Genomic DNA, 22,158 nt, shown 5'->3' with positions numbered 1-22,158 from the left:
ACCTTGTGCTTTGCATTGTAACATATGAGAATTCACATGGCTGCGTGCCCTTGTATAGATGACGGATTGCCTTTGCACCTGTGTCCAAGTTGCAATACTGCTGTAGACTGGCTGGAGGTGCTGTGGCTGTGTGCTACATAGTAAGTTATGCAACATTTAGTGAACTCCTCAGGGGCTCCTGATGGGGGAGGCAGGGAGGCCCGAGGAACTCGGTAGGCATCCTCATAATGTGAATACAGTCTCACACTGCACTCACCTGCTGGAGGACTCCTGCCCCATCTTTAAATTTGGGCCAGTTGCCCTGCAACGATAGGCAGACCAGTGGTTTGGCACCAGTGGTCCATATTTCACTGATGCTCCCCTTATTTGTAGCTGGTGCAGACGAGGACCATATGCCATACGTGTTACGCTTCAGAAAACAAACCGATTTAAAGCTCAGGAACCAAATCCCACCACAGTTTAGGATAATTTCCTGGTTCTCTCAAAGAGACACCCGGTCTACCAGCTACAAAGAATCATTGGCTTCTCTCGAATCCTTAGGGCCAACTAAAAGAGTACCAGTTCCCCACGATTCAGAACCACCCCCATTCTCTACTGCATTCACAGCTCTGCTGCTCGCCTATTAGGCTCAAATATATAAGTCCCAAAACATTCTTGCAGATGTGATATATATGCATTTATGAAGAAGCACCTCTATGAGCTGCCTGGAATGAAATGCGTACACAAATGCATGTGAGTCAAAGAAATAAACATCTTAAGCCAGAAGCTCTTTCATGGCAACTATTTGCTGTAGGCCATAGAAAGGGAATCTTTCTATGAGTAAGTGCAAAGTTAAAAGATACATTTTTAATGCACAATTAATTAAAATCATTGGAATTCTTACAAAAAGGTGTTAAAACAATGTCAATTCTCTGTTAAAAAGGAGTTCATAATAGAAGAATGTTCAAGACTGGCATGGCTGAAATTCATAGCAATTGTCTACAGGTAAAATAGATTTGAATTCAGACATGTATTTTACAAAACAGGTGGCCATCTGAGCAGAGTCACCCTTCATGCACTCCTCTAGGGCCTTTTGGCATGTCTGCACATTGAGGATACGCCAGATTGGACGCAGTCAAAAAGTACGCAAGGGGCGTAAGGTGCTACAAATGCATAAAACGTGAATTAAGGATTCTTCCCCGTTGCCGCAGAAATGGCATTGAGAGGGCGTAACTTACTCATACCTCTGGCCATAATTATAGGCCATCAGCGGGATTAGGCCAGAACGTAGTCTCATTAAATGACGTTTCACTGATGGCTTCATGGTGGATTACAAATAGTGTGGTGGGGTTTCACAAGCATAGCGTTTTGACGCCCAGCTACCATGAAAGAGATTTTTCACAGAAAGTGCATCATGTCCCACTGACAAGATCTTTGCTTGTGTGGTCAATACTTTTGCGGCCACACCTGTGGTGAACGAGCTGGACCATATATCTTGAGCTTCTAGTACACCCAAGCAGTGTGTTAAAAATGGACTCCAGGCAGTTCTAGGGTTATGGAGCAGGGACCAGATGTGACTCTTTAGTTTGAGGTCATGGGCCTTTTTAATTTTTAAGCAGTAGGCAATAAATCTTGCTTTCATGATCCAATGGTGGGAAGGCAGGCTAAACTCTGCGGATTTGGGCTTGAGAGGATGAATTGGGTAGATGGAACACTCTGCAAAAACAGGCTGATTGTGCTCTGTCCAAGTGAACATTTTGACTTTGAAGGTTAGTGCGCCAAAGGCTATAGTCAGTAGAAGTTTGGCACCTATCACTCGAATTAACGGTGAGAAATCGGTAGAATGAAGGGCTTTCTTGGTTCTTAAGAAGGCGCCCTCCAGGCAGTGAGCCACTCCTTACATTGCAGCAATATGCGGAGCAGGTCTTCCTCTATGATCAATCCAGACTCCCAGATACTTATATGCGGCCAGTACCTCTATTGATTTCCTGTCGATATGCCAGAAGCGCTTTCTTGCTCGTTGTCTTAATACAATCATCACCTTCGTTTTGGTGAAGTTGATCTCTAAAGCGCTTTTTTTGCAGTACGAGGTCAATGAGTCAAAAAGCCTCTGGAGGCCCACCTGGGTTTGATCGAAGAGAATCGTATTGTCTGCATATTGCATTTATTGAATTTTAGTAAATGCAATTCTGGGCGGAAATTCTTGAGAGAGAGCCAGCCACTCAGGCAGGTCTGCTAGGTATAGATTAAAGAGTAGTGGTGCCAATATGCATCATTGCTTTAAGCTCTGTTGGTCATGATTTTGACGGTTGTTGACCATCCAGAGTAAAACTCTTACTTTTACCCAGGTGTCAGTGTACAGGGCGATGAAAGCATTCATTAAGGATTGCGGAATGCCCCAGTTCTTTAATTTTTCCCACAGTCTGGGACGAACAATGCTATCAAAAGTTTTTCGGATTTCTCCAGCCGCGGGCAGGCGCTGCGTCAGTTTCTTCAGCAGCACAGCAGCGATGCAACAGAAAACGGGTGCTTATGCGTTGTGCTTCTCTTAGTTGCTTCTCTTTACAGCTACCAACAGCAGGAACAACCTCCAGAGGCCCAACACAGCAACAGGCACCTCTCTGCAGGATAGAACTACCAGCAAGGAAGTTTAGGGGAGCTGGTGGTGATGTCTTTGTGTCCCTGAGACTTCAGATCAGGAGGCAAGCTTTATTTCAAGCCCTTTGAGATCTTCTTCAAGTAGGATACACATCACACAACAAAATCCTTACCCTCTCCATGGCAAAAGCAGACACAGCAGGCCAACTCCAGAGAGCACACAGTAAAGGGGCAGTACTTCTCCTTCAGCTTTCCCAGTTCTTCTCATTGCCGGAGGTTCCTCTTGAGTCCAGAAGTATTCTAAAGTTCTGGGCCCCAATATTTATATTACATTTCTCTTTGTTCTCTTGTGGCAGAGAGGCTCTGTGCTCAGTCAAAACCAGTTCTGTCTTCTCTGGTCAAGGTTTCCGACAGGAGGTGGAGACAGCATTGTGTAAGGCATATCAGGCCCGTTCAGGTGGAAAGAAATCACCACCTACTCTAAATGCAGCCCAGGTCTATTCAACCGAGCCCTGATGCATCCAGGAGAGCCAGGACACACCTCAACTCCCCCAAACAGTCTCCCTCTCGAGGCAAGAATTCAGTAAAAAATTGCCTGCATGACACTCCAACACCCAAGGTACATTGCACAAAAACTGGAGCTATCTGGTGGTGCTAGATCCTCAAGAAGCACTATGTCCTTATGATTGAAACCACAGAATTTTAAGAAGAAGAAAACGTACAATCTGGCCTTTTATGGCATTGCCTCAAGAATATGGAATTCCCTACCTTCTGAAACCCGAGTTAATTCTTCACCGGCGTCTTTCAAAATACATGTGAAAGTGCTATTGATGAACAAATGCCTGCTCTAGCTCACAGGACATCTACTCCCCGGCACTGATAATGCACACTGGCTGCACTTGCAATCTGTCGCCTGGCACTATGGCCTGTTATGTTTCTGTCTTTGGGACTACAGGGAGCTCTTCACCCCTCCTTGGTACTACACTGTTATTCTGACTGTTATTATTACTTAGCTCGTTTTCTCTCACCCTGATCATTTGTAAAGTGCTCCGATACCCTGTTGGGTCTGGTTCGTACTATAAAAAAATCTAAATAAATAAATAAATATAAATAAATAAACCAGGACAAACACAACCTAGCTACAGATCACTCAAGCTGTTTTCTGCAAAAGAGCATATATGGCCATTTGCAAATCTTCATACCCCTTACAAAGTGTGTTGTGAGGTGCAATTCTTTCTGATCAATGGCCCAAAGTGACAGGTCCTAGAGATGCTCCAATCTGCAGTTGCCGAACTCTGTTCCACCATGACTCTGCTCGCAGATGGGAAGACAAGCTTAAGGGTCTGCCTCCACAAACTTAATTACAAGAGAGTGGGTCTTGTGATTCATGGGATTTGTTCCCTTAGGAAAAATGACTGGCTATCTACAGTGAATGCATATCCCCAGCCCTGTCACTCCAAAGCCAGACAGTCAATCCACAAACCAGCAGAGGCACACAGGATGGCAAAGCAAGAACATACCCACTTTCTAAAAGTGGTATTTTCCAACACACAATACAAAAATCATCTTTACTAAAATATGCACTTTTATATTCTGAGTTTAGACATACTAAACTCTATCTTTCCATCTTGTCCCAATTGGAAGTTATACTTATAAGATGTTATAAAACTCCTATTCTATCCTATGGGACAGATAGCCTGTCAATAGGGAAAAACGAAATTCACAGTAGTTCACTATCAGGACATGTTACACACATCAGGACTTGTCATACCTTTCACATACACTGCACCCTGCCCACAGGGGTACCTTGTGCCTACCTTAGGGGTGACTCAAAAGTAAGTAAAGCGAAGGTTAGGGCCTGGCAAGTGGGTGCACTTGCCAAGTCGACATGGCAGTACCAGACTGTGTCTAGACACTGCAGTGGCAGGTCTTAGAACCTTTTTAGAGGCTGCTTGTGTGGGGGGCACAACCAGTGCTGCAGGACTTACAGGCCCTGGGCACACACAGTGCACTGGACTAGGAACATAGTAGTAAGTCAAATAAGCCAACCATGGAAACACCACTTCATATTCGAAATTCACAGAGGGAGCACTTACATTTTGACACTTATCAGCAGTGCAAAGGGCCCACTGATCAGCAGTGCATAGGGTCCAAAGCATCTAGACCAGCAAAAATGTAGCCATGCACACAGCAAAACACAGGAGGCACAGGCAAAAATACAGGGGAAAACCATGCGAGGTCTAACACTGACATTGGCATAATTTAAGTAATAAACACTCTCTACCACAAGTCCATTAGGAATTACTGGCTCACCCTTGGTTTGTAGACTGAATTCTTGAGTTACACTGCAAGATTCTATTTGGTAGCCATTCCATGTTCTTTTAACCAGCTGGCTTGTGCACCACTAAAGTGCTCTCCATACCAAATCTTTCAGGGGCCTGATGTACTAAGAGATAGGTTGAAACTTGAGGACGAAATATTTGGAAACTGTCTGATTTTGTAATTTGATCTATGTACTACTAGGTCGCATCGCCAAATCTCCAGTGACCAATGGTCGTTATATGTCCTGCCTAATGACTATTTATTCGGTATAAGTAATTAACAAAAGGGGGGGGGGAGAGGAAGAAGTGGATTCTGTCTCCCCTGGCAATATGTATAAACAAAAGGAATCCACTAGGATAGTGTCAGTGATCCCTACAATGGTGGGGATCAACCAGTGTTGTTTAAATACCCCTTACACACCAAAAGGCCCCCTGGTGTCATGCTTCATCATCGGGGTCTTCGCAAACCTCTACGGAATGCGGCGTGCTGCGACTCACGACTACGTAGGAGCACTGAAGGTGAACTATGTGTTGGTGTGTGTGGAGTAATAGTGTGTGAGTGGTGAGGTGAAAGTGTTGGTTAAAAAATACCTGGCTCGTAGGAGAAAAACAGCATGGCCAGGTAGACTCTCATCCCCTCAACGCGGCTTCGTCGGAGCCGCGTTGAGGGGATGAGAGCCTACCTGGCCATGCTGTAACCGTTGCTACATTGAGCAGAACAGAGAACCCCCAATACGACGCATTTGGCTCATGAGGCTACTTAGCCCTTAACTATAAGTTCTGTATATCGCCAATTGGGCGCAACAGACTTTTTCTTAAAAACAGATAGGTACATTTCACTATATATATTTTTGTAGAGCACACTTTAACATCTACATACACATGTGAGTAAGGTGAGGATAACTAGTGCACATCCTCGTCCTGAAGAAGGAGTCTTCAACTCCAAAACATGTCGACGCACTTTTGAGGTTGACTTACCATAATCAGTAAAAACAACCTCGCCTGCACTTTTTTAATGATACCAGCCGAGGATTTAATAAAAAATTGTTTTGTTTTTCTCCTACGAGCCAGGTATTTTTTAACCAACACTTTCACCTCACCACTCACACACTATTACTCCACACACCAACATATAGTTCACCTTCAGTGCTCCTACGTAGTCGTGAGTCACAGCACGCCGCATTCCGTAGAGGTTTGCGAAGACCCCGATGATGAAGCATGACACCAAGGGGCCTTTTGGTGTGTGAGGGGTATTTAAACAACACTGGTTGCTCCCCACCATTGTAGGGATCACCGACACTACCCTAGTGGATTCCTTTTGTTTATTTATTCGGTATGTCACTATTTGAGAACCCCTGAGATTGGCTACATCACAGGGAAGGTGGCCTTCAAGGAACAACAGACCACAGTGCCTAAGTTTGCATTTCCCTGCAGGAAACGTTTTTCAAACAGTCAATATTATTTAGAGTAGCTGGTGCAGCGTTAATAAAAAATGTTTACATTTCGGATACATATTGGTGTAAGCCGGCAGTGGTACCATGGATCACTGCCTACTCTCTCAGAGGATATCAACACATTTCACAAAGAAGGAGGCGTTCTAAGATGACACTTTCCCCTTAAGAATAATTTATCACCTGTGTTCGTATCTGATCAACTGCAACTGTGTTTGTAATCCACTGAAATATACTACTGCTACTCACAATTAGGAGTAGATGCACTTTTCACATGCCTTTTTAACTATGATCAGCAAAATCCATTCTGTGATTTGGAAAGGCTTTCTCACCCCACAAAATGGGTTTAATAAAACACAAATTAGTCTTTTCAGTTGCAAACCTTGTGATTTTGCAAATTGCATGGTGTGCGACTGCAAAAGGGGTTTGTACATCTTGCCTCAAGATATCACTAGAAAAATAACTTAGATTTTCTCTGATGTTTTTTCTTGCTTGCTTCATCTAAAAATCTAATTGTGTCACACAATGCCTGTCACCCCATCCAGGGGGCCGGACAAGCATCTTCCTTGGTTACGCTGCATTCCCTTAACAAACGTACCCAATGGCAGCCATACTACTGGTAAAGACTTCAGAGTCCTTGCTGTTCTTCCTTGGGGATCCTGATAGAAGAAGGTTTCAGCGCCTCCATTTTCCTAAATCTTCCTTTATCCCAGAATTCTCTTGTGAGGATTTCTGGGATACACATATTACCCATTCCAAAATGGCTGCCACGCCATTATTTCCTGTGAAGATTTTGAAATCAAACATCGCAGCACTGCAGCCTTTAAGGAAATTTCCTGTCTTTAGGATATAAAAGGAAGGAATTCCTTTACTTGAGCCGCAGTGCTTTGTCAGTCCTGTTGAGTGTTTCCTCTTCCTTAACTTAATCTAGGTTATTCCTGGTTTTGTCAGTCGTTCCAGTTGTTCCAGTTCCTGGCTGCTCTGAGTTTTCCTCCAGCTGTCTCCTGTTCCTTGAAAGCATCTTGTCTTACCTGTTAGGTTGTCTCCATTCGTCCCAGCTGGAGCCTTGCTGCCATCTAGGAGGTATTTATTTATATTTACTTATTTAGAGTTTTATATAGTGCAAACAAGATCTAACAGGGTATCAGAGCGCTTTTTAAATGATCAGGTTGAGAGAAAACAAGCTAAGCAGATGATAATATGTAATAATAACAGTAAGAATAACAGTACAGGAAGTCCGAGTAATAAGGAGAGGGTGAAGAACTCCCTGTAGTCCCAAAGAGAGAAACATAACAGGCCATAGTGCCAGGCGACAGATCACAAGTGCAGGTAGTGTGCATTATCATTGCTGGGGAGTAGAGGTCCAAGAATGCCATATTCTTGGGGCAATGCCATAAAAGGCCAGATTTTAAGTTTTCTTCTTCTTAAAATTCTGTGGTTTCAATAGTAAGGACATAGTGCTTGTGGAGAAGTGTGGCTCAGGGGTTAGAGGCAGCAGACCCGGAAGCTGAGATCGGTCCTGGACCAGGGTTCAATTCCCCGCCTCGGCGGGGTCTTGGGCTAAAAATTCCACGGACTCGATAATTCTCGCCCCGGTGCCTCCTCGACTCACGGGTTCACACTCTGCGACTCTGGGCAATAGCTTGCTTAATCTCCACAACGGCCCCTCGCGGCGGGATGCCTGACTTTCACCTTGTGGATACCCTGCTATCTCACAGGGGAATACCAGGAAGGGTTCCCTAAGCAAGCGCCGGGAAACCCACTGCGGGTAGCTGTGCGCTATATAAGCTCAACTACATTTTACATTCTTGAGAATCTAGCACCACCAGATAGCTCCAGTTTTTTTGCAATGTACCTTGGGGTGTTGGAGTGTAAGGCTTTGCGTGTCATGCAGGCAATTTTTTACTGAATTCTTGCATCAAGAGGGAGACAGTTTTGTGATTTCAAATCCAGCATGATGTGGTTGTTGCCTTTGGATCCAGAAATGAGCCTAGCAGCTGAGTTAAGGAAGGCCCTAAGGGGGCCCGACTTTGATCTTGGAAGGCCCAAAGGATTAGATTTCCATAGTCCAGCCTGGAGGTTACTAGGGCTTGAACATCTGACTTGAAGTCATCGAAGGGAAGGATGGGTTTAATTTTCCTTAATATGCTCATTTGTAAGTTAGCTCCTCTGGTGGTTGAGCTGATGTGCTCCTACATAGTCAAATTCGTGTTGAAAGTTATTTCCAATGATTTTGTGGAGTCGATAACTTGTGGAATGCAATTGAGGGCTGTTAAATGTTTTACCCCTTCAGCAATGAGGGGATGCAATTAAAAGGAATTCGCTTTTGAGAGTATTTAATTTGAGATGGTTGCAGGACAATACATTTTGAGTTTTTTGTAGAGTTGTGTTAAGAGACCTAATATCTTCAAGGGAGGGGATTTTTAGGTAAAGTTGTGTGTTATCAGCGTACATGTGATAATTGATGTTTGATGATTTCAGAATTTCAGTTAACGGCTCCATGAGCAGATTGAAGAGAGTGGGTGAGGGCGTGAAAACACAGGAAACTGGCTCACCCATTAGGTGTATCTGCTTGGGCCTGCTAAGCTAGCCTCCATCCTGATTGTCAACCTTCTGGTGCACACTAGGCATCAGGACAGATTGCCTTCTGATCTTAGTCACTATCTTTCTTTTCAAGCAAGACTTCCCATTAAGTCTCCATCAGAAAGGTCTAAAGACTTCACTACAAAGTAAGGCAGATCCTGTCCACATGCAGGAAAGACTTCCTTTTTGTTCTAGAGTACAGTAGCTGTGGTATTTTTACAGTATAATATATAGTCTAGCATCGGGATTCACAGCAACATAGAGCCTTGTAAATTGTCCATGCCTTTTTCAATTCAAGTACGAGTTTCTTCAGATGTCAAATGGGGTGCCAACATATATTCAAAGTTAAGCACAACATAGGGTCAACCACTGTCCACACATTTTGACTGCCACCTGCAATTCAGATGTCTCTCAAATTGATTGAAAGGGCATCTACCTAAGCTTGCACGATTGGAAACAGAGAAAAGAAAGAGGGAGAGAACCAAGAGGTTTAGGTTGAGTGATGAGCTGCCAAATCACAGGCAACCCTTAATACAGGTTTCTGTTGCTAGACGTATCTTCCAGGCTTGACTCAGATCCAAAGGAAGTGGGAAAGGCATCACATATTACTTAGTTTATTAATTGTGCTGTTGCTGGGCAGCCATTGGGCTATGTGCAACACAAATTCAGGTAGAGAAGGCACTCTATGGATGCTGTCACAGGAAGCATCATGGAAGACATTCTTTCTAGGGCAATACATCAGAATAGTGTCAGTGCAACTCAATGAGAGATCAGGATTGGATCACAATCACACTGTCCTCCTAAAAGGAAACCAACTATCATGTAATTACAAAATACATTGCACATGAAAAACAGAGCAAACATAAGGGCCACAGTTCTGAGACACTGACCGAATTTTACCATGAAGCCCATGGGTATAGCATAAAACCCATCAATCTTTGCAAAGGAAAATGAGTTGCCAGTAATCATCAATTGCTCCACAGGCTGGAGCGCAACAGTACACCATGGATGTACCTCCATCCAGGATAATGTAGCATTCTGCTAGAGGAAGCAGTCACAAAAAGCATGTGTATCATCTATAACAGTGAGTGAAGTCTAAACATAACCCAAAATGTTGGAGGAAGGTTGTTGACTTTGCCTGCTACAAAGTGTGAATAGTTTCCCAAATGTTCCTGCTTTCACCTGAAAAGTTTAACAAGACCCTCTTCCTTCATCATGGTTTTGCGGTGCCAAATGTGCCTTAGTCCAGGCATTCTGTAGGAGAAAATTTCAGATGCAATCATCACTATGACCACAAACAGATGGGGGTGCTGGTGGGAAGGGCTCTATGCAGAGAATGATGTGGCAGGTAGACTGATGGAGAGAGGGGTTGGGCAGGGATCACATGTTTGAGGCTTCCAAAAGGGAAACTTCTGAGAGAGTACAGGGTATCAGGATTTAAGCATGGATTTATGCCAGAGACTAGAACTCTGAGAAGAGAAATAAAAGTCACAATCTGATGGAGCACTGAGAGGCAGCGAATGGTAGTGGGACAGAGTGAAAAAAAGAATAAAGTTATCAGTCAAAGGACTTCGCACACCCCTTATTATCTGCCACTTGGATTGATATGTCATTCCACTGGACTGAAGAGGTACAAATCTTGAAGGCTACACAACAAGAGGCTGGATAGAGCGAAGATCAGAAAGAAAATGGAGTGCTGAGTAATTGAAACATTGTGGGATATGGACAACTAAAAGACATTCAAACATCGTTAAATATTGACTTTACCAGTTCAAACTGCAACATTATTACATTACTATACAATATGAGCCTTGTTGGATCTGGGCTTTCTAGCAGGATATCCTCCAGAATTTTGCCTTTTGTTTGCATTAGGACTCTTTGCACTTTTTCCCTGCAAACCAGTCGTAAAGGGCTTGCACTCTCGCCTTCAAACAAGGTAAAATTAGCCTATATCTAATTGGCACACGTAATGTACTTGTAAGTCTAATAAATGGTACTGCATGTACCCAGTGCCTGTAAATTAAATGCTGCGAATGGGCTGCAGTACTCATTGTACTATCCACAAAAGTAGCCTTTAAAAACATTTATCAGGCCTGCCACAACAGCGGGTAGAGCAGTTTTAAACTGCTATTTAGACCTGCCCAAAAACACTTTTCTAGGCCTAAAATGTCCATGTTAATAGCTATAAATCACCACGAAGGTAGGGCATGGTGCATTGTATTTACAAAGTTAGACGTGTTTACTTACATTTTACATGCCATGGTAGTGAAACATTCCTAAACTCATTTTTCGCTGTTGTAAGACCTATATTTCAAATTGACTAACACTGGGTTACCTTATTACATTTAATAAGTGCTAATCTTAGATTGAGATCAGATAGAGATATCTAGAGCAGATAGAGATATCTATTTACACTCAAATTAATTGTAATTCAAAACACTCTTTAATAGTAAAGTAGGACTGTAAGTCACAATTCAGAAAATTGCATTTTTTAGAAAGTTGGCACTTTTATGCACTAACCATTTGTGCCTTCTGCATGACTGAAAGGCTCTGCTGTTGGATTTGCTTCCAGGCAGTAACACAAAGGGGGCTTAAAAGTGAACAGGATGGGCCATCCAGGCTGGATGACTCAGGAGGCAGCCCCACTTACACTTCAAAGGGTGTTGCTCCTGCACACACAAAGAACCTGACACAAGGTGTGCCCTGACTTTTTTCACAATTTGAAACCTTGACAGGGGACAGGGGAGAACTTTCAAGAACTAGGTATTGGGGTAGGACAGGGAGTCTACTCACAAAAAGGCTGGCACCAGGTATAAATATTAGACATCCAGAGCCACACATCAGAACACTCCTGGATCTATGGAAGTTACTGAAGAAGGACTGCCCTGCTGCTTGGACTATCTTGTTGGCTGAGAAGGAAGACTGGACCTACTTGCCTTCATCCCAGGCTACCAAGAGTGACCCCAAGGGTCAGTTGGCTAACCTCTTGTGTGAACTACAGGAACACCTCAAGCTTCAGAGGCCTCCCTGCAACTGCGGCACTCGATCTGTCTGGACCTGGAACTGGACGTGCCTGAGACCAGCTACTGGCCTCTGCCGGGAGTGAGTACTGATCCCCAAGAGGTGTGCCCAGGTACTGAACCCTTGGCTGGCACCAGAGTGTACTCCTGCCAATTTAATTGTGGGTGCCATCAAATCCAAGGCACAACAACACAGCTTGGTGAAGTACCTTGCATCGCAAACCCTTGCAGCTCCTGATCAGCGGTCTCATCATAAATGACAGAGCGCAGCACAATCTGAGGCAGCACCTCGTTTCACAGCCCTCACAGCTCCTCATCAGCACTGACGCAGCGCAACACAACTCGACACAGGACCTTGCATTGCAGCTCACGCATATCCTGATCAGAACTGACACTGAGTGACATGGAGCCTTGCATCAAGGACATAAGTTACAATTCTCATCAGCACTAACCTGGTCCCTATATCTATCCTGCGCTCTACTGTGGTTGACCTGAACTTGTGACTTTCTCCCACTCCTGCACAAGCAGATTAGCTCAGTTGGTGGTTTGTGCTGGTAGGTGCTATTTTTGCCTTAAAAATGTAACAATGAATACCTCTGGTTCTACTGGTTGTATTTTTGTAGTTCTGATATTTTATTTATTAAAATGTACCTTTATTTGTATATTGCTTTGAGATTTTTTCTTGTGTTGTGTTTTTGCTTTATTATTGCTTTATGCTTGTGTTGTGTTTTTGCTTTATTCCTGACAAGGACTGTTTTTATTGCCTCAGTGGGGTTTCCACCCTCCTCAACTAATAACCCAAATACTTACAGGTCTGGAAGGGTGCCTAGGTTTCATTCTACTTTATAAAGAAATATACTTGTAAGACAATGGAGGCTTGAACTACCTTTTTATGCGATTACGTTTTTTTCTAAACAATTTCATACAAATGTGAAAATGTGTTAGATTGTTAGAGTTCTGCATTTTTTTTATTGATGTGATTGTTCAAATATATAAAGTAAATATGGAAGTGCTTAGATCAGCAAAAAATAAGTTACGGAGAGTGGATAAACAAAACGTACATAGTAATACATGTTGAGCTGTATAGTTTAGCAAGTGTGCTTGCCTGTATGTGGAAAAAGACCACTAAGGGTGCATTGGTGAGGCACTAGTATCATTATTTTTGAGAATAAGGAATAAAAACATTACTAAATCTGAATTGGCAAGTGTGGCTGATTGTCTCTATGGTGCTGGATTTTTAATGTGTAAGATAGAGAACTTTGATTAAGGTGATATTGTAAAACAGAGTTGTAGTCTCCCAGCAATGGGTTTCCCCTATTCCGAAGTAATACTGTTACTTTATGTTGTATGTTTTTGTTGGATTCTTTTACCTTCAGCTTGGTCTTGCTCATCCATAGATTGATCTCTGGTTACTTCTTGTACGTCTTTGGAATCTTTCAAGAGTTCTGAAATGAAATACAAAACAAATAAAGAGGATGAAGCTCTTATTCCTGCCTATTTAAATACATACGTTATTCTCAATATCAGTCTTGAAAATGCCTGGCTCTGAGCCAGCAGAGTTAAAAGAATGAAAAGCGTATTCAATACAAGCTCAGCAATTATGCAATTTGCTTCAAATTACCATATCTCAAGCAGGATACAAAACACAAATTTTAATTTTAAAAAGTCAATATATGTAAGCACAAATGTTACATCCCATTCTGAAATCTTATTCTTTCAGATTGCAGTGTTATGATTATGTATCGTTATCAATCTTATTAGAGTTTTACTATCAATAATGTTGTTAGTGTTATTGTTAGTAGTAGAAGCAAGTAATAGTAATAGTTGTTCTAACAATAGTAGCAGTGATCATATTGTTTCAATTATTTTTGATACTAGAGAAGGTGCAATAAATGTACCGAGTACTGTGGATATGTCAAGAAACAATAAACAATACAACCACTTTTTCATATTTCTGTCTTATGTATTGTTATGTATTTGATAACGCTGTTATAGACCAAGTAAGTATGCTACGATCCTAATAATCCTACACTGTACTCCATGATCAGTTCTAGACAACATATTTTACTTCCTAAAATGTTAGTTATAGAAATTAAATGCTGTGTTGTGGTAAAGAAAATATGATCGAAATGTGAAGGTCTGGAGATTGAGAAGAATACCACAGTGCCAAAAGGGTGGAGAGATCCGTTGACCAAGGATGGAAGGATACATTCTCCCTATGTGACTACTTTTGACCTAAAAGGTATCCCCTCTAGACTATCTTTGTATGTGCAAGGTAACAATGGGATCAAGTGTCAAATCAAAGACCACTCTAATAAGACCAGGGAAATGAAAAGATCCTCTTTTTTATATAACCCTCACTCACACTAATAGTGGCATGCTTCATCATCGGGTTAACCCTGGCTCCTAAAGGCCAGGGTGGGCTTGACCTTATCCCAGGGAGCTCTTATATTATATTAGTGGTCCTACGACCTTAGGGTCAAAGGACCATTATATTCTTCCAACCCCTAATATAGTTTTTAATCTTTCCCATCCACCCCTCCAATAAAGGGGTACCTGGGAGTGGAGGAGGAATTTTTAAAGTTACACCCCCTTTGTAACAGTCTACATAACAGCTCCCTGGGATAAGGTTGAGCCCACCCTGGACTTTAGAAGCCAGGGTGAATCCAAGGTGGAAGCATGCCTACTAGAGTGGGTAAGGGTTATATAAAAAAATTATCTGTTCCTTTCCCAGTGGAGTGTTGTCAACTGGTTTGTCGTGGAGTAAAGTTAAGTTGAGTGGAGTGTCATACAATAGAGTGGTTTAGAGTCTCGTACAGTGTAGTATTGTAGAGTGGAGTGTAGTACAGTGGTGTGTCCTGCAGATTCAGTGTAGTACAGTGTTGTACTATGAAAAAGATTGGAGTAGAGTGGTGTGGAGTGGTATACAGTGGAGTAGAGTATTCTAAAGTGGAGTGGCACAGAGTGAAGCGAAGACTCGTACAGTGCAGTAGACTGGGGTAGAAAGGAGGGGCATACAGTGGAGTACTGTGTTACAGAAGAGAGTGAGGTAAAGTAGGCTGGAGTGGCATACAGAGAGTTACGCTGAGTGGAGTACAGTGTCTTAAAGTGGCATGCAGTGGAGTAGAGTGTTGTACAGTGGAGTGCAGGGGCATAAAGTAGAGTAGTAGTGTAGTAGAAATGTTTAATATGACTGCATTCTGCAGTGAGAAGAACTCCATATCAAAGTTCATAGTCACTCAAACTCCGGGCCTGACATGATCAGACAGGCAATAAAAGATATGTGGGTCAGAAAATATAAATTTTGGTTAAAATGTGCTTTAGAGATCAGTGGCACTTCTGCCTTACCATAAAACAACAACTCGTAGTGAAGGGTCCGAGGGAATGTTTAGCGACCAAACAGGTGTTGGGTCTCCTTTGGAAACCCCTGCCTCGCCACCCGATGTTAGGGCCTGCATTTGAATTCCCTTGGTCACTGGAGCCCGAATCTGAGCCCGAGGACGAGTAATTCGACCCGTATCTTTTGCCTTTGGAATTCGTGGAGGGAGCTACATAAGACTCACTCAAATAAGGATAGGCTAATTCCATAGAGAAACATGCCAGATCTTTCTTGAATTTCTCTACTTTATTCAGAAGGATGTTATCACGATATTCCTTGTTGGTTTTATTGGCATCTTCCAGATTCTTCTTATAAATCACAGGGCGAATTGCTGCATTAATTTGTCCCTCCAGAACTTGGATCTCTATTAATAGGGCATCAGCTGTTTTCTTGGCTGTTTTAATTATTAAGATCAGCCAATCGCGGGTACACCGCCATGCAATCAGTGCCCAATTTTTTAGGAACTCTTTATCGGTAAGGAAGAGTCGTGGTGCAGTGGTGACAATCAAGCCTGACGGTGCACACTTGCCATGTAGGTACTCGTTCATGATCACTCCGTGTAAAGACACACGTGAGTGATTTTTCTTAAGATTCAGCAACTTGACCCAATCATCCTCTGTCGTGGGGTGAGAGGTCGAAGGTAGGTCATCTAATATACTAGGGTTATTGCTGAGGATGGTATTCAAATCCTCATCGTCAAACGCTAAGCCACCAAAATCCTCCATGGTAGGAAAACCGTGGTGGGCAAGCAGGTAAATAAATTGGGTGAGCTAAATAACACCATTACACTTGCTGTGTGGTGCTTAAATAAAGAAAAGAGGACCCGCAGCCACAGCTGCTCAGTACAATAAAACAACAACTCGTAGTGAAGGGTCCGAGGGAATGTTTAGCGACCAAACAGGTGAATACCCCCAGTGTAACTACATAAAGAACAAAGTACCTGTAGGTCGAATAACGCTGAGATAGTTGAACCAACACTGGGCAAATTGCACATTGAAAATGTAATCAATAATCAAAAATCAAACTGGCTTACAACAATTGCTGTTTGAGTCCTATCAGCCCACCATTTTAGACACTTCACATGATTCATTTTTTGCACTGCACATATCAGCTCCACCATTGGCAAGTACAACTGCGGTGACCAAACCATGGCCGAGTGATGCGAAGCCAAAATACACCTGGGCGTTCGCACACAGACCGAGGTTTGGGTGTCCTACATGATGAGGCTCCGCCATTTTGGTGGGCTGATAGGACTCAAACAGCAATTGTTGTAAGCCAGTTTGATTTTTGATTATTGATTAAATTTTCAATGTGCAATTTGCCCAGTGTTGGTTCAACTATCTCAGCGTTATTCGACCTACAGGTACTTTGTTCTTTATGTAGTTACACTGGGGGTATTCACCTGTTTGGTCGCTAAACATTCCCTCGGACCCTTCACTACGAGTTGTTGTTTTATTATACTTCTGCCTTACCACCAGCAAGAGCTCAATATTTTACTAAGATAGCCCAAGATCTTTTTTGGTGAATTCTTTATAACCAGAAACATTCCTCTTAGATCAAGATCAAACATGAAGACCTAAGCATATAATCTGAGAGCTAGGATGTCTTTTAACCCCTTGGCCACAGCGGTAATTCCGCCGTGGCGCTAGGGGGAGTGGTGGCCGCGCGGCGCCGCCATGCTCGTGACGGAACCACTCCGTCACGAGCCACGGACGCGCTGTGCTAATGACGGAGTGGTTCTGTCACGGCCCCGCCCGCTCAATTAAACCGCTGCTCAGGCACGGAATTGATGCCGCGTAGGCGGGGCGGCCGCGTCGTGACAGAACCACTCCGTCATTAGCACAGCGTGTCTGTGGCTTGTGACGGCGTGGTTCCGTCACGAGCACGGAAGGGGTTAAGGAATGCACCCAGAAGGTAAAACGATATAATATTGGTCACTTTAAAGACCAAAAATATGATGGCACGACTTTGTGATGCAATTCCCGCCTGGAGGAGAATATTTTAGTTGGTTGAACTAGCCTGCTTCTTTATTCTTAAAACCAACCATAGGTGGTAAGTATATAATCAGATGCTGTTGTATAAGTCACGTTTATAAATCAGGATTTTCATGCAGAATTCTACTTTAGCTGACTTTGTAGCATTACATCGCTAATTGAGACAGGGTTGGGGATAGGAGAAGCAGAGGGCAGGATGTTAAGAGTGTTTAGGTTAAGGAATAATGCTGAAAATGAAAAATCATAAGAAGGGAAAGGCACAGCCCCATATTTGAGAGAAAGGAGATTTTACCTCAGAAAACAACATATTTCCTGGGGAGTAGAAAGCAGTTTATTTTCAAAGTGCAAAATGCACCTAACCCCAACTTTAAACTGGTAGATTGCCTGCCTGTGGATCAGTCTGCCTGGAGTAAGAGTAGGCAAAGAGACTTATGCCAGGAATTGTATGAGAGTTGTAGATTTCCATGGTTACTACTTTGCTATTGGGTGAATTACGAATCTACAGTAAATGTACATTTATTTATGTGCTCAAACATTTACTTATAGTTTGGCGCAGAGGGCCTTGGATCAAGTAATGCCTACCCTGCAGGTCAGGGCATTCACTAAATTCCCACCGCCCACCCCAATTGTGCACACTAGCTATGGATTCTGCATGCAAGATCCTAGTCCTTAAGCCATTATGTAATACTCACATAAGCAATGTTTTATGCATAATTCATTCCTCTCGATGAAAGTAACATGTCTCCAGGCACTTGTATCATTGAGCAACTGTTTAATAAGGAGAATACAAAAAAAATCCTGATTGTGTGAATCTACATTTCCAATCTGCGTCCTGAAATCTGGTTACATGCACCTGTAAAAGTACCCTCAGGTACGTGAGTGAGCCACAAGAACACTTCAGGCCACAAGAGGCATGTATGTTTGGGAAGAAAAGTGGGCTCTCTCGTGAAATGTCCAAAAAGACTCTATACTCGGTGGTCCGAGTATGAGAGGACTATTTGTGCCTTCAAACTTCAAAGATGTTTACACATTATGATGTGTAAGTCACCTCAACGAAAATCAACCCAAGATACTATTATTATTAGAGTTTTAATAGTGACTACATTAGACAAGATTGTATTAGTAGCCACCCCAGTCAAGATTACTACCCATGATCACCTCTATGCATCAAACAGGCTAACCATCATTAATGTAAAAAAGGCTCTGTCAGTTTTGTAATGCCTTTACATAAGTATTACACATGATAGGTATAGCTTGATTTCCCCTGGCACCAAGGTAATACTATTAGTAAGCTTTAAATATATGTTGGAAATTCAATCATTTTCCTCCAAACATCAGATTATGAGTTTTGAAGTGACATTTTTGCCTTGAATGTACACATTCCAATTATATCAGCCAAGCAAATGCTTCTAATTTAGTAGGCTGGGTTGGACACAGGAGAGGTACTTACAGGTACTACCAGTAGCGCTTGTGATACTCATTGGAGAAGTCTGGACTAAAGGCTACATGGGAAATAAGATATAAAGTCCAATAGACTTTTTAAATTTAAAAGGAAAAAACCAACATGGAATAGTGCAGACATTATCCATTTGTTGTGCTAATTCGTATCTTCGATTGCTTGCTTTCAAGACCAATTAAGTCCCTTCCTTACGCAACAAGACTCCCAAGTCCCAAGTGCGTTTGAAAACTACCATATAAATATGAGCTAGAGAGTAAAAGCATCATGTCAGCAATGCTGCATGATATATTAAACTCCCTTCACACTGATTATTCCTTAATATTTCCCAAAGTGCCTCCAACAGAATATCCCTATCACTAACAACTTAATTGATTTTGCCGAAAATACATAAATACGAATCACTACTGAATCCTATTGTGGTGCGGTGCCAGGTTGTGGTAGCAAGACATGGACTTGCATAACAACCAAATAGCTTTACCAGTACTCTCAATGGATCTACGGCATTGTCACATTTTAAAATGTATTTTCCTTGCCATGTGTTTGGCTTTTGAATTTAGACCAAATACATTTATGTGCATTATAAGTCAATAAGTATTCTAACCCAAAATCTCTTACACATGAAAGAAGGAGTACTGTGAAAGTTACCCAAGAAAACATATAACATGGTTGGTGTAAGACTATGTGACTTAATTGAATGTGTGTGATAGGGGACTCTGTTGAGCTATGCAATGCAAATGCACAGTGTCTCAATTCCACTAAAATGCTAGACACTCTGGGCCACTTAAATAAACGGTCTATACCCAAATGTCTCAAACCTCATCTGCTTCAAAATGAGTAGAACATCAGAAGAAATAGGCAAAGAATAACGTTACCTGCAATGTGGCTATCTTGAGTATTCACCTTACCGTTAAAAGGTGGCCCCAAGGCAAAGCAACAGCTGAGTTTGCATTCTGACCAACTCTCACACTGCATTCTATAAACTCCCCTGTTGCAGGCTTATTAAAGAGAACTTAACAGGCTGTGCCTTGTTCAGTTCTCACACATCTGGTTGCTATGGCAAGAATGGAGAGGTAACTGAGCCAACTGAGATTGTGTTTTTTCAGATCCCATAATCAGAAACGTAACATGGGTCCCGCCGCCCCAGCAGTATGGGGGGGGCCAGAGCTGCAGGGGGCCCCCTCAGCACAGCACCCTGGTCTGAGAGCTCCTGATTGAGTCCTGAGGGGGGGCTCCATGTACCTTGCAGGGGGGCAACCTCAAGTTTCGCTACACCACTGACCATAATGCAGGAAAGTCTAATTGCTTCTTACTTTCCACCCTATCATCGCTGAACGCCCCATTCCATCACCCGGAACATAGTCCAGTAGGGACGGGCTAGATTAGAAACAGGGCTAAAAAGGAAATTAAAGTTCTGACAATAAAGATTGGGCAGGAATATACTGCTGAATGGATTTCAACCACAGGAAGACAATTCACACAGCAAATTAGTTAAGTGTGATATGAGGTCCAGCAAGTTGCCTTGCGTGTCTTAATTAAATAAAGTCTCGATCAAAAGGCAGTTAAAGCGGCCTTGGATCTATCTGAGTTCACGGTTGACTCCAGGTGATGAAGGCACACAATGCAATGTTCTAATCGCCCAAAAAGTGAATACTTTTTTAAATAATTTTACTAACTGTATATGGAACAATAAAGAGCAAACCAAGAAAAGCAGAACAAAACGTCTATAATTAAAAGAATCAATCTTGGCAGTAGCGCAGAGTTATTCATCTGACGACTAAGACCCACAGCTTGGTTTAGGGGGCCTGTGAACCCTTGAGTAAAATACTAGGGCTGTATCTATGCCCTACTTTGTCAAAATGTAGCACACAACAAAAATTAAAGGTAAGTGCCTTCGAAGAACACTTATTAATTTATAAATTAATCTTCGCCAAACTCTTACATGTCAGATTGAAAAACCTGAAAGGAATAAATCAATCTATAATAACTTTAAAAAGAGCATTTCAGTCTTTTATGAACCTTAGAAATAAAGATGAAGAATAGAAAGAAAACTCATAACCTTTAGTAGAACAGCAAAAAATAGCACATAAGGGCACATTAACAAAAAAGTATTAGCTTATAAGATAGAGTGCACTCATGACTCAGTAATTCCAAGTACTCCTCTGACAATCATGTTTTCCCAAATCTAATATTGACGCGAAACCTCCACATTCACTACCTACCACGTGGAAACAACCCGTATCAAATTTCGAAAAGGCCAAAAAACTTTACAGTTTCAGCTGACCTATGGTCTAGAAAAAATATATTCGTTTATCAGCAAGGAGGGATGAGGAATTAAAGCGTCCGTTTCTTTCCCCAAGGTAGATAATAGATTAATCAAGATGAAAACGGACACTTGTGACACTTCTAGACCATTGGCTAGGAAGTATATTAAAATACCCTCAAAAACTCAATGTTGTTTGGAATGCGGTATATGTGTTTCCTCCGCCCCACATTGTAGGTTATGGCAGTTATCATTGGGTATTCTAATTATTTGTAGTTTGCCAGCCTCATCCAGAGGCACCTCTGGTCTAAAGTGCAGTGTCCAGAGATGAAATAGAAAAAGTGTGAAATCAAATTGTTGAAAAAAAGGAAAAAATGTTAAAAAAAAGGGGGAGCACACCCGAAGTTTTTTTATTGGAGGGTGAATTTCCTCTGTTCTAAAATATGCTCATACTTCATATAGATCAAGTTATTGGATCTGGGAGTATAATGAAAAAATTGTCGACATGTTTCAGCTCCTTCGGCCCGAGGGGTCTGTGGAGCTTTCGTCAGGACTAACAAACAGAAAATTTTACTCACACAATTTGTGTAGTATCTTTTGTGGTCGTTTTCTGATACTTTTTTAAGAAAACCGTTCCTCCAAATTCTGAATCGGTAGAACCAGTTTCTCCATCGGGGATTCCGCTAGTTGGAGCCCAGAGCCGCGTGTTGAGCAATTCTCCGACTTGTGCTGACTCTGCCCCCGGAATCATCATCCGGGGGCAGAGTCAGCACAAGTCGGAGAATTGCTCAACACGCGGCTCTGGGCTCCAACTAGCGGAATCCCCGATGGAGAAACTGGTTCTACTGATTCAGAATTTGGAGGAATGGTTTTCTTAAAAAAGTATCAGAAAACGACCACAAAAGATACTACACAAATTGTGTGAGTAAAATTTTCTGTTTGTTAGTCCTGACGAAAGCTCCACAGACCCCTCGGGCCGAAGGAGCTGAAACATGTCGACAATTTTTTCATTATACTCCCAGATCCAATAACTTGATCTATATGAAGTATGAGCATATTTTAGAACAGAGGAAATTCACCCTCCAATAAAAAAACTTCGGGTGTGTTCCCCCTT

The 22,158-nt window shown here is 42.3% G+C and overlaps 1 protein-coding gene across 1 annotated transcript in view; it reads right to left on the bottom strand.

Moving 5' to 3' along the window:
• Positions 1-22,158, bottom strand: part of LOC144763712 (uncharacterized) — a 3,323,440-nt gene that overhangs the window by 447,332 nt on the left and 2,853,950 nt on the right. Inside the window, exon 9 of the mRNA XM_078649576.1 lies at positions 13,323-13,397. Within this exon, the coding sequence (XP_078505702.1) occupies positions 13,323-13,397 (75 nt within the window). The remainder of the gene's footprint in view (positions 1-13,322; positions 13,398-22,158) is intronic.

The sequence above is a fragment of the Lissotriton helveticus genome, chromosome 6 (genome assembly GCF_964261635.1).
Source record: "Lissotriton helveticus chromosome 6, aLisHel1.1, whole genome shotgun sequence".
Classification (NCBI taxonomy): Eukaryota; Metazoa; Chordata; class Amphibia; order Caudata; family Salamandridae; genus Lissotriton; species Lissotriton helveticus.
This window is presented reverse-complemented; position numbering and strand designations above follow the sequence as displayed.